This window comes from Macaca fascicularis, chromosome 14 (assembly GCF_037993035.2).
Source record: "Macaca fascicularis isolate 582-1 chromosome 14, T2T-MFA8v1.1".
NCBI classification, from domain to species: domain Eukaryota; kingdom Metazoa; phylum Chordata; class Mammalia; order Primates; family Cercopithecidae; genus Macaca; species Macaca fascicularis.
In genome coordinates, this window is record NC_088388.1 from 2,879,732 (window position 1) to 2,893,269 (window position 13,538).

General features: G+C 43.8%; 1 protein-coding gene and 1 non-coding gene across 18 annotated transcripts in view; both read right to left on the bottom strand.

Moving 5' to 3' along the window:
* Positions 1–13,538, bottom strand: part of NAP1L4 (nucleosome assembly protein 1 like 4) — a 47,822-nt gene that overhangs the window by 15,841 nt on the left and 18,443 nt on the right. For all 17 annotated transcript variants that reach the window (XM_074012899.1, XM_074012900.1, XM_005576912.4 and 14 more), the window contains 5 exons: positions 13,188–13,329; positions 12,530–12,616; positions 10,900–11,031; positions 5,508–5,579; positions 519–658 (listed from right to left, as the gene is read on the bottom strand). In XM_074012899.1, the coding sequence (XP_073869000.1) occupies positions 519–658; positions 5,508–5,579; positions 10,900–11,031; positions 12,530–12,616; positions 13,188–13,329 (573 nt within the window). The remainder of the gene's footprint in view (positions 1–518; positions 659–5,507; positions 5,580–10,899; positions 11,032–12,529; positions 12,617–13,187; positions 13,330–13,538) is intronic.
* On the bottom strand, positions 4,607–4,730 carry LOC123568943 (small nucleolar RNA SNORA54). Its single transcript, XR_006692494.1, has one exon. It is a non-coding gene; the product is annotated as a small nucleolar RNA SNORA54 (small nucleolar RNA).

A 13,538-nucleotide genomic window follows, 5' to 3' on the forward strand; every position in this document is an offset into this window, starting at 1 on the left:
AACTTAATTGTTTCAAGTAAAGACTAAAACCATTTCTCAGTCAATCCAACCTGGAGAAATTAATTCTAAACCAAATTCTCTCTTTAGTGATTTATAAAGCCTGAAATCAGTGAGTCAAACAACAGCTATGCTGCCCCCACCTATCTCCAAAGCAATGAGCTGACAGCCTTGGACTCAGACTCATTCATTCAATAAGTATTTATTTGCTGAGGGTAATCCACGAATTCAATTTTAAGAACTTCAATTCATGATGTCTAGAGAACCCAATACTTTCATTAAAATGAAGAAACCGGGCACTATCCCAAAGGCTTGCACGTGCAACCACGTGACTCATTTCCCAGGTTCGGCCACCATCTCCAAGTTCTGCACTACTGAAAGACTATTGAAATATCCATCTACCAGGCTTTTAAGCAGACTCAAGACTGTACTTTACTCCTTACTTCTATCTTACCCATCAAGTTACAAAATTATCTCTTCATTTTGTTTCAGAAAAACAAGGTAGAATGACATTTTCTTACCCGTCACAGTCCACAATCTCAGGACCTTCAAAGGAAAAGGGATCAGCCTTATCTGGTTCTGATTTCATCTTGTAGGTTTTTGTCAGGACTGAGTTGGTAAAGTAGTCGTTGGGTTCAAAGTGGAACTCTAACACAAAAGACTAAAAGCAGAAACTCAGAGTAAGCACCAGTTAAAATCGAAAAATAACGAGGACAGATTGCTTGCAGCGCACAACACTGACTAGAAGCTATTCTGGGAAAGCTCAACAGATAGGGCCATGGAACGAGAAAAACTTCTCCACTGCAAAAAAGGCCACCATGAAGTAAAAAAAACAAATGATGGACTGGAGGGAAATACCTGTTCAGTTCGTGAGTAGGGGCATGTCCTGCTCCAATGCCTCCTCACCAATAGGGGTCAAGCTCTCCTAAAGAATCCTAGCTTCTCTTAGCTGCTCCCAACCCTTGCTTCCTGGAAGGAGGGAAGGTGACTAGGGGAAAGTAGGGGCACCAGCAGTCCATCCTCCTCCTCTCCTTTTCCGCTCAGCCTAAGCCCCAGCCCCCACCCTGCTGGGGGAAGCCAGGGTCTGTATTCTGTGCTGTGCAGTAAAAGCAGTGACCCACAGCTTTTCTCCCGGGAGGTGGGTGGGAGAAAAGGACAAATCTCTACAAGGACAGAAAGCTCATCCCTCACTTACAAAGCATGCTACAGACCTGGAAGAGAGGTAAGCACACCGGGAAAAACGATGCAAACACGAATGCAGGCATAGGTAACATCCAACAGCAGCAACAAGGCATTTATGCTCACAAGTAACAAAACACAAGAACACCAAAATGAGATGCCTTTCTTTGGGGCAAAATGTATAAAAATATGTAGACCCAGCCAGGATTTTGGGGTACTGGGCACACTCATATACTGTCAACAGATTTTATGAAGGACAATTTGGCAATATCAAAAAAAATAATAAAATAAAAAGGCATATTCCCTGACTCAATAATTCCATTTTGAGGAACTTCTTCAATTTGAGAAAAATACCTGGATGATGCATTGGTATGTGCAAAGACATTTTACCTCATCCCTATTTATAAAAGAAAAACCTGGAAGATGAGCTTGGTCGAGTAATTTATAGACAGTTTACAAGACCAATTCTGTGTCCGACAGCCTGGGTTCAAATCCCATCTCTGCCTTCAGTGCTGGGCAATTCGCAGAAGCTACTCAATGTCTCCGTGCTCTGCTTTTCTCCATTGCCAAGGCCAGTGGAGAGCTCCTAGCCAGATCCTGCTGTCATCCCTTCTAGAAACTGGAAATAACTCTCTCCCTCTCTAGGAGCTGCCTTGACGGTTAATCTAGACGACTTAGAACAGAGCCGGGTTTATGGACAAGGCTGGTTAAACGTTAGCTGTTTCCATTTTCATTGTAATGGTAAAACCATCAATGGAGGGGAAATTAAGAGGACTAAAAAAAAAAATACAGTAATAATTTCCTCAAAAAAAAGTTTATACATTCAAACAAATCACTTGCACAAAGGAGAATTGAAAAAGTAACTTCCAAAGAAAGGTGGAGGAGGAGGGGAGCCATGAGGGCTTAGGAAGTCAGGATCAGGGAGACAGTGTAGTTGGTTTCTAGAAGCGATGACAGCAGGACCTGGCTAGGAGCTCTCCACTGGCCTTGGCAAGAGCAAAGGAAGCGGGTAGGGCACTGCAGATGAACCACACAAAGGAAAGGCCAGTCACTTGCCTGGTAAGTCACAAGGAAAGGAAGAGGCAGCTACAGGGAATCAGCATCAAATAAAATGCCAATTTCTCTCCCAACCCTCCAGGGCTTTAAAAAAAAAAAAAACAACATAAAGAGGGAAGGCAAGCAGCCAACCAATGGAGAGACTGCTGTGATCCCAGAACTGTTTAAGGCTGTAACCACAGTGTGGACAACCAACCCAGGGCATGGGATGACCCCAATAATACAAATAATATTATTAGACTTGTGGTCCTTCACCATGTCCTACTCATTTTTCCCCTCCTTTTTACTTTCTCTTTTAAAGACCAGTTCTCTCTATGTTGCCCAGGCTGGTCTCGAACTCCCGGGCTCGAGCAATCCTCCACCTTGGCCTCCTAAAGTGCTGGGATTACAGGCATGAGCTACCACACCCAGCCTACTTTTCTATAGATAGATTCATATTTCTTCCTATTTTCCTTTTTTCTCTCCCCTCTGACTTTGTTCAGTCAAGAGTAACCCAAAGACAACTGAAGATGATTCAAGAAAGTGTTTAACTGCCCAAATGAAAAGTGGCTTGAAGATAAGATTGCTTAATTCACACATGCACTACAGTCAGGCAAGCCACAAATATGCTAACCACGCTCAATCTTACAAGCAACTAAAGAAATGTAAAATTAGCAGGGCCTAGGTGGCTCATGCCTGTAATCCCAACTGAACGACCTTTGGGCCTTCTAAAGCTTCATCTTCTTTCACTCAGTAAGTATACTGAAAAGAATCTAAACTAAATAAATTAACAAACATTTAATTTAACACAAATTTGGGTTCAAGTATGCTGATCATAATGCAACAATTTACAATGGGGGAGGTGGTGCATGCAGGGGAATGTTAAAACATTTTATAGCCAATGGCGGCAGTAACAACTATTCCCCCAGCCAAGCCTGTGTGATGTGACAGCAGGGTGACACTGTGCACACACCATGTGGTGTGGCAGGAGCCATGTGGCACACGTGTGCAATGTGTGTCCAGGTGGGCAAGTGCTCAAGGGAAGGGAATGAGGCATGGTGGGGAGCTGCAAAAACACCAGCCAAGACTCATTTTGAAGTTTTATTTCTCTTTATAACTTAAAATGCCTCAGATGCTTCATAATAATTTTACAAAGGAAAAAGAGTATGGGGAAACTCACTAAGCTGCTGTTATTTACTTATAAAAATCAGATTTGTATGGTGTTCTTTACACTTGCCCGTATTTTCTACATATGACTTTAATAATAGGGAAGTAAAAAGAAAAAAAGATTACTGGTCCACAGTCTACCACAACCAGAGCTCTAGTCTATGAGTCACCATGAGATGGAGGAAAAGAAGATGACAGGCTAAGAAAGAAAGAAAATTGACCTAGGAAATCATCAAACAGGTGTCCAATAAGAAAAAAGAGGCCGGGTGTGGGGGCTCACGCCTGTAATCCCAGCATTTGGGAGGCTGAGGTGAGCAGATCACGAGGTCAAGAGATTGAGACCATCCTTGCCAATGTGGTAAAATCCTGTCTCTACTAAAAATACAAAAATCAGCTGCGCGTGGTGGCGCACACCTGTAATCCCAGCTACTCGGGAGGCTGAGGCAGGAGAATAGCTTGAACTCGGGAGGCGGAGGTTGCAGTGAGCTGAGATCATAGCACTGTACTCCAGCCTGGCGACAGAGTGAGACTCCGTCTCAAAAAATAGTAATAATAAAAAGAAAAGAAAAGAAAGGGGAAAAAAAGGAACTAACCCAAAGGAGAAAAAAAGTTAATTGAGTCTGGATGAATTAAGTACAAGGAAAACACACACAGAACCTTAAAGCACCACACACTCACACCATGGGGAAGAGAATGCACACCAATGAGGGCAAACTAGGCAGACGTGCCCAGGCGGCTCCCGGGGGCCCTGTGATAAAGTCTAAACAGAAGAGATGCAAGCCCAGGAAGAAGGACCTGCTATGACCCACATGGGACAGGGAAGATGGGGTGTCCCCTCTGGAGGCAGCCCCTAGCTGGTGAGCAGGCATCACTCCTGACTCCCAGTGCCCCACCTGGAGAGAGACACCCGAATATCACCTTCCATAGTGGAAAACAGACAGGAACAGGAAAAAGTAGAAGGGACAGATACAGGTGGATCCACTGCCTGCCCCTGCCGCTGCCCCAGGCATTACTTGCAGCACTTGCAGTGAAGAAATTCTACTCCTAGTGGCCCTCGTCCATTAGCCCGGGCCCCAATACTGAAGAAATCCCACTCCTAGTGGCCCTCATCCATTAGCCTGGGCCCCAGTGCTGAGATGGGGAGGAAGGAAGACACTGCTGACTGGTCCCAGGTCCCTACCACCATCACCCATCCGCAAGATCCCTAACCCACAGCCTGTCATGCAGTATTTGTCTCCAAGACCTGAAACTGAAAGCCACCAGTCAGTCAGTCATGTGTCGCTGGAAATGCTATTGCACTGGAATGGAACCCATTAGCTACAGCCAGGCTAACAGGTTAACGAACAGTGCTCCCTGGGAGAACCAGGCTAGGATGAGACAGCCTGGGGAGGCTATCTGAAGATGAGCATGTTTCCTCAGATAAAAGTAAGGGCTGACCTAGTCAAGCTTGTCTTACCAACTGGCAGGCTGATCCATGCCACTAACATTACTACTGCAATGATACACCAAAGCAAGTTTATTGGAAAGATTTGTTTCAGGACAAATCAAAGAGCAGGAAAACATTTTTCAGTCTTTGTGCCTTTTTTTTTAGGGTAAAACCTAGTAGGTTCAGATTTTCGAATAAGTGCTGTTCATATGTGTACATAGCTCCCATCTTTTTAAACGTTAAAAATACACATTAGATGCATGCAAACTTGAGAGACACTTGGGAAAAGAACGGTATCATCTCCAACCAACCGAGTAAACAAACAAACTACAAGACCGAGGGCAGGCACAGTGGACAGCACCACCACAGCCCAGGAGTTGCAGTCTGACTCCTGCGTTGGTGCCCACCTGGCTGTAGGGTCTGGAACATCACATGGTCGGCATCACTGTCAAATCATCCAGCAGAGACTCACGACTACAGTGCCAAGCACGAGACAGAAAGGCAATGGGATCCCGTCTAACTCTCAGGGAGCAAAGAGACAATGCGGTACTCAGTCTAACTCTTGGAGAGCTGTCTTGCCCAGCGCTGCCCAGCAGATGAGTGGCTAAGTGTGGGTTTTGCGGGTTTCTTGCCCCTGGCTCCAAGTTTTTCCATCTTTGTGGACTGACTCTGATGCCAACCAGAAGGTCAAGTCAGTACTCACCATAGGCTGTCCAGGGTCAGAAAACTTCACTTTAATATCCTGCAGGTGTTTCAAGATTGGTTCATCATATTCCTAATCAAAAAGAGAAAAAAAATTCCAATCGGCTTTTAAAAAACAGCACATCTCTCCCCAAGCGTCATGGCTGCATGGGCTCCCAGATGCTGCATAACTAGCCCTACTGGAATTCTGTCCTTGTCAAGTAATAACTATCAGGAAGAAACCCAAACTTATTCACCAACTCCCCGTCATAGAAAAGCAGCACCAAGGTGTCCCCTTTCCCTAGTGTGGAGCAACGGTGGGTGTCACTGACAGCGAAGGGCAGTGCCACTGACACCCGCCTGCCTGCAATACTGGGGCAAGGGCCTTCACTGCTTTCCTGCCACCAGCTGCCACTGCACACAGAGATCAGAAATGCTACCAACCAAGACTGCTGAGGAGACAGAGCAGAAGCCTGGAAGTCAGAAGAGAAGGCTAGATCAGCTACAGCCGTGGCAACCAGCTTCCCCACCTGCGGCAATAAAGTTGTGCATGCCTTAACAATGGGGGCACCTCCTGAGAAACACACCATTAGGCAATTCGGCATGCAATCATCAGAGCATACTTACACAAACCTAGACAGTGCAGCCTACTATCCACTACTGCTCCTACACTACAAACCTGTACAGCTTGTGACTGTACTGAATACTGGAAGCAGCTAGTGATGGTAATTATTTGTGTATCTAAACACAGAGAACGTACAGTAAGAATATGGTATCATAATCTTACAGGACCGCCATCCTATATGCAGTCTGTTGTGACCAAAATGTGTTATGTGGCTCATGACTGTATCCAAAATTCACTATACAGACGGTCACTTCTTTATTTTTTTTTTGAGACAGAGTCTTGCTCTGTCACCCAGGCTGGAGTGCAACGGCGCAATCTCAGCTCACTGCAAGCTCTGCCTCCCAGGTTCATTCCATTCTCCTGCCTCAGCATCCTGAGTAGCTGGGACTACGGGTGCCCGCCACCACGCCCGGCTAATTTTTTGTATTTTTAGTAGAGATGAGGTTTCACCGTGTTAGCCAGGATGGTCTCGATCTCCTGACCTCGTGATCCACCCGCCTCGGCCTCCCAAAGTGCTGGGATTACCGGCATGAGCCACCGCGCCCAGCCACACGCGGTAACTTCTTTAAGGACAGTTACACAGAGCGTGTCTGAGATCTAACTTGCAGGCACCATGGAAGAGCGTACAATTCTTATCTGTCTGTATCATTTTACAAGTGGTATTTCTTCAAACTCAGAGTTTGCTGATACCTGTCAGCTTAGAAGGTTCAAGTGAGGAAAGTCAGAAGAGGAATGGAAAGACCTGAATCCTCATAAACACGCACTGGCAGCAGGTGCTTCGTTTGTAACATTACAGTCGCTTCTTTACCCCCGAAGTCTGGGCACTGAACCTCAAAATGTCTTGAAGTTCCATTAAGTTTTTCTTAAATCATTTTTTCCCTTTTTTAGTTCTATGTAACAACTGTACTAATTTATGGGACACAGTGACATTTTGATGCACATATACAATGTGTAATAAATCAGGACCATCACCTCATTTATTTTTGAACATTCAAAACCCGTCCTCTAGCTTTCTGAAAATACACACTAAATTATCGTTAGCCACATTCACCCTACAGTGCTACAAAACACCGGAACTTACTCCTCCAATCTAGCAGTGACTCTGTATCCAATAACGGACCTGTCCCTGTTTGTTCTCCCCTCTCTCTCCCTCTAAGCCTTTAACAACTCTGCTTCGGTAAGCTGTTTTTGTAGCTCCCTCATGAGTGTGAACATGAGGTATTTCCCTTTCTGTGCCTGACTTTCCATTAAGTGAGTCCTAATTTTCAACTCTTTTGACATTATAGAAAAAACAAAAACAGCGACAAAAAGATACCTGCAAGTATTTAGACAAAAAGTAACCCAAAGGCAGTTGCGAAATGGGCCACACCTGCATGCGATGTTCAGTCTCCAACACTGCGCGTGCCACCCATGGAGGCATGCACTGGCTCTCGATCACCAAGATGAACACCTTCACCAGCATGCTTTCCAGAGATGGCACTGGGAACTTCAAACTCATCCCACTCAAAGACGCAGTGCCCACTGATGTTTTCCCAAACTTCATAAAATAACCATTATGTTCTAATTTCCTCAAGCAGCCATGTACCCTGTGGGTCAAAATTTAAATGTCCAGGGCAGATATAAGGCAATGCCCCACACTGGCAGACACTCAAGACTCAGGAAGCAAAGACACAAACAACACTGGAAGCATCACACTCAGATCATAAAGCCGCCATCTCAAATTTTCCACTCTACTTGAAGGAATATATTTCAACTATCCCCAAATTTAGAACAAAGGGATTCAGAGTTAATCCAACTTTGGAATTTAATATTTGACCAAAATGAGCTGGGCACAGTGGCGCACACCTGCAGTCCCAGTTACTTGGGAGGACCACTTGAGGCTAAGAGACTGAGACAGCAGTGCACTGACTGTGCCTATGAAAAGCCACTGACCTCTAGGCTGGGTATCATAGCAAGACCACGTCCCTTAAAAAGGAAAAGGATTCTCTCAGAAATGGCAGACTCCAACACCAGACATTAAAACATAATTGTTGGCCGGGCGCAGTGGCTCACGCCTGTAATCCCAGCACTTTGGGAGGCTGAGGCGGACGGGATCATGAGGTCAGGAGATCGAGACTATCTTGGCTAACATGGTGAAACCTCGTCTCTACTAAAAATACAAAAAATTAGCCGGGCATGGTGGCGGGTACCTGTAGTCCCAGATACTCGGGAGGCTGAGGCAGAAGAATGGCGTGAACCCGGAAGGCGGAGCTTGCAGCGAGCTGAGAACATGCCACTGCACTCCAGCCTGGGCAACAGAGCAAGACTCCGTAAAAAAAAAAAAAAAGTGTTAAAAAATCAAAATAGAACATGCTACCGTTACCTGCTATGAGGTTACAAACAGTACAAATAACATTTCCTCATTTTCTGCATATTAAATGAGTACTCTATCAACCCCTGCATATCTTTTTAAAGCTTTTAAAACAAAAAGCAACAAGACACCTCTTGGCTGAAATGCTGAAGCACTGACACTAATACAGAGGTGCTGGGAGAATGAGAAGGGACACCCCATTAAAATGTGGCCAAATGCCTCACTGTGCTCTCAAAACCCAAGGCAGCGCTATCCATGGCCAGTGACCCCAATGCCATAACCAGGTGGCCACATGCACAGAAGGGGACACCAAAACCCACTCAAGTCACCTAACTCTTGCTCCCAAACCCTGTTATCACTGCACCCCCAATCCCACGTGAAGATGCTCCAACCCTGCAGCATGAGCATCACCCTGGGGCCCATGAGACAGGCAGCCCCACAGAACCAGAATCTGCACTGCCATGGCCACTCCCCATGCCCCCCGAAGTCTGAGAAGAACTAACCTAAGAGCTAGTCTTTCCACCTGCTCCCTACCATGGGGATTTTCAACTCTCAGCATGCATATCAGAGTTCCTAAAACCACCTCAAAACTCTCAGTGCCGTGGTGACAGATGAGGCATTCAGTTTTTGCTATTTAGTTTTTAAAGCTGCTCAGGTGATTGTAATACACAGTCAGGGTGAGACTACGGCTCTGGTACACATTACTTAATTTTTCCAATGAAATTCTGGTGCATGGCATTCTTTTAAAAGTATGGTCTAGTCTTCGTAAATTCCACCTTTTCATATAAAAAGGAAGCTCAGATCAGGAAAAACCAAGGCTGTTCTATTTTAGATGCTTTCTGCTCTGGAAGGAGAATAAGAAATACATCATTCTTTCCATCTTGAATTCTCAAGTTTTGGCTTAGGACACAGGATAAGCATCAAACAAGGGAGGTAGCAGAGGCAGCAATGTGATACATTTGTGAAAACCATTAAAAAACGTAGCTGTAAAATCCCGTGCAAATTACAATACAGCAGTTTGTAAAGGACAACAGACAGTGGCTATGCTCTGTGATGGGAGAAGCACTCTGCCCACACAAGCAGAGCCTGGAGCTGTCCTGAGCAAGTGTGAATGTAGATGTACTGTTTCTGGGGACTCTGGAGCAATAAAAACTGACAGCAAGTCAGTCAGTGAGACTTAAGGCAAGATTTGTTTCTGTGTTGTAGAAACTTCTATTATAACTAATTTCAGGGAAAACCAAATTTGTCACCTTTTAATTTGTTCACCATTTCACTGTAGAAAGTAAAATGTCAAGGCAAGACAAAATCAGAAATGTTGGTTGGTTTTGTTTTTTTTTTTTTTTTGAGACAGGGTCTCACTCTGTCACCCACCAGGATGAAGTGTAGCGCCATGATCATGGCTTACCACAGCCTCGACCTCCTGGGCTCAGGTGATCCTCCTGCCTCAGCCTCCCAAGTACCTGGGACCACAGGTGCACAACACAATGCCCGGCTAACTTCTGTATTTTTTGTAGAGATGGGATTTCGCCATGCTGCCCACGCTGGTCTTAAACAATCTGCCTACCTCAGCCTCCCAAAGTGCTGGGGCTACAGACATGAGCTACCATGCCTGGCCTTCTTTTTTTTTTTTTTTTTTTTTTTTTTTTTTGAGACGGAGTCTTTGCTCTGTCACCCAGGCTGGGGTGCAGTGGCGCGAACTCGGCTCACTACAAGCTCTGCCTCCTGGGTTTACGCCATTCTCCAACCTCAGCCTCCCGAGTAGCTGGGACTACAGGCGCCTGCCACCTCGCCCGGCTAGTTTTTTTTGTACTTTTAGTAGAGACGGGGTTTCACCGTGTTAGCCAGGATGGTCTCGATCTCCTGACCTTGTGATCCGCCCGTCTCGGCCTCCCAAAGTGCTGGGATTACAGGCGTGAGCCACCGCGCCCGGCGGCCTTCTTTTTTTAAAATACACACTTTTCAAGAGAAATGATCAGAAAATATTAGCAACTTGTTCAAAAATTCACTGGGATGTGTGTGTGTATACACACACACAGAACTTATCCCTTCAAAATTCATTCTCCTACTCTGGTCTCCCGCCCTCACCCTTTCCTGCGCACTCACACCACAGTAAGACACAGATGCGCTCTTGAATCTATTCACAGGCGAGACAACAGACGTTTACAGGAGGTAAAAGGAATTGATTTGAAAGTTTTGGATCAGGCTGAGCTGCCTGGCTTTCCACCAAGAACTGCAAAAGACAGCGTGGAAGCCCCACTGTGAATAAACCATTCACTGTGAGATCAGGACTGCTCACCTTAGGTCCTGGTCACAGAAAGTGCCCTTCCGCCCACTATGAACAACCTTTCAACGCCCAGTTTAGTGCTTAAAAAAATGCCATAGATAAGTAATGTTAGAAGACTACCACATAATCTCTCTATAAGATAGAAATGTGCTTACCTGGACTAATTCACTTAGCATATCTACATTTCTAAAGATGGTAAACCAGAACTCTGGAATTCCTTTGGGATTTGGCTCTTCAGCTGTTGCTGCTTCTTTTTCTGTTATGACTACTTTATTTTTCATGTCTCCCTAAAAAAAATAAAGATGCAAAAAGATCGCAAAAAATACAAATTTAAAAATAACGCAGTGGCTTAATGTAGAGTACCATTTCCAAATCCTGTATTATCTCCGATCAAAAACCTTTCTTTCAGAGTCTGCATCTCCAAACCATTCACTGTGCCATGCAACACTTCTCAGATGCTTCCGAGGGAAAAAAGCAGTCAAGGCGTTATATCCACATGGAATTCCTTATGATTTCACATCAAAGGCGAAGAAACTGAAGAGATGACAAAGTGCCACCAACTCTGGGAAAGGTCATCCAGTGCTAACTCTGTGAGGTGCCATCCTGAGACAATCATCATCACAAATGCAGATGCAAAGACTGTACATCAACCTTAAGGAAATGGAATGCAAATATGCAGAACATCTATCACTGGGAAAAAAAAGTCCAGTCCAAGGATCAGTAAGTTCACTTGGACTAATAATCTGACCTCTGGTTAAAATTTGTGGGGTAGGGGCAGTAAGTTGAAGTAAAAAAAAAAAAAAAAACCTTTGCTGCAGCAGTATCTGCAGCAAGAAAGTGCTCAGCAACTTATCCAGCTTTAAGCAGGTGGCTATAAATGCTGGTTCATGGACATAACGCAAGCATCAGAAAGTGATCAGAAAGGGTACATGGTAAAGTGAAGGGGAGTCTTATAACATCAGGCCCCAGGGAAAAGGTAGACCAAGGGAGGTAAAACATAACACTAAATGGAACTATGGGAGATTCTGAATGCCTTGCCAAATGGGATTGTTATGATGAAATGATCTCATAGGCCTTTTAAATTAGCGAAGGCAGATTTCCTTGAGCTGTTAGAAGCTGATTCACAATTGTATCAATCCACAGCCATGGCTTCAATTTGGCCAGGTTCTACATATTTTAAAAAGATCAAAAAACACATAAGGCTACCAAAATTATCATATACCTTAAAAAAAAAAAAAAAAAAAAAAAAAACCATGCCAAAAGTTAGTTATAGGATAAAAGTTACTTGTCTCCCAAACATAAAATCAGGCTGACACTGGGAGCTTTCACGGCTGTGAGCAGGTAACTGACGGCCATACCACAACCACCATACGCAACCAATCCACTGGCTGAGCACCTGTCAGGGAGCACGCTAGTCCACGCCACTGAGCAGGAAGGCACTCCCCTCACAACTCCCCCAATATTCCAGTGACTGAGAACACAGGGGTATTTCTTCTTGATCTTTGCTTTCTCTGATGTTTTAATCTTTATTGTCTGATCCTTTATTTCAATATGCTCCTGTCCACAGATAACTGACATGGCACTACATCTTACTCCTCCTATGAACTGACAGTACTGTGCCAGATGCTAGATCAGTATCAGAAAGGAATCTAAACCCAACCTAATGATGCAGCAGCACCTACTGCTAGAAGCACGTAAGTTTACTAGTCATTAAAAATCATTAAAAAATGCTTATTTTTAATAGTATTAAAACAGAACATAAGTCACATTTTTCAAAAGACTTACAGCCAATTTCTCTTCCTCTTCATTTTCACTGTGCCATTCCGATTCCGCATCTGTTGGTTCAACATCACCGGTGATAAATTCTCTTCTCTACATAAAAATGAGACCTTATTAGAATTGTGTTATTAGCTTACTTGGAAACTCAAGAGTTAAATTTATAAATAATGTCTACAAAAAGACTTTGAAAACTGGGTATTTTTATAACTTATTTTAAGATTCTAAATTTTAGGGTTCAAAGAAAAATATTAAATGATTTCCTGGGTAAATCTGGATGTTTCACCTAAAGATCTAAAATAAAGGCGGTCCCTGATTTCCAATGGCTCAACTAAAGATTTTCAACTTCATGATGGTGCAGAAGCCATCACACTTTGAGTACCAATACAGCCACACTCTGTTCCACTCTCTGTGTAGTGTTCAATACATTACATGAGATACTCAGCACTTTATTATAAAATAGGCTTTGTGGAAGATGATTTTGCCTGACTGCAGGCTCATGTAAGCGTTCTGAGCTTATTTAAGGTAGTCTAGACTAAGCTATGTTTGGTAGCTTAGATGCGTTCTTACCCTAGATGTTGTCAACTTATAATGGGTTTATCACAACCTAACACCGTCGTAAGTTGAAGACTATCTGTATATTAAATTCGTTAAGAGAGTTCCCTACCTTGTCAAAAAGAGGCTGGTATAGTGCTGCATACTTTCTTTCCAAGTCATGTACCTCTTCATAGAACTTGGCTTCTATGTGAGCACATCTCACCTGAAGTTGTTTCAATGCATTAATTCTTCTTTTTACTGCTTTAGGTAAACTAAAAAAAAAGGAGTAAGAAATACAACATCCTCATGCCTGCAAAATAAGGCACCATGCTTTTCAATTTTATTAAAATAAATTTAGGTTAACATGGAATTAACATAATGAACAAGACCTCTTAAAAATTAGGAAAAGGACAAATACCCCAATAGGAAAAAAAGGATACAGGAGGCAGAAAAGATAATTCACAAAAGAAAAAACACAAAT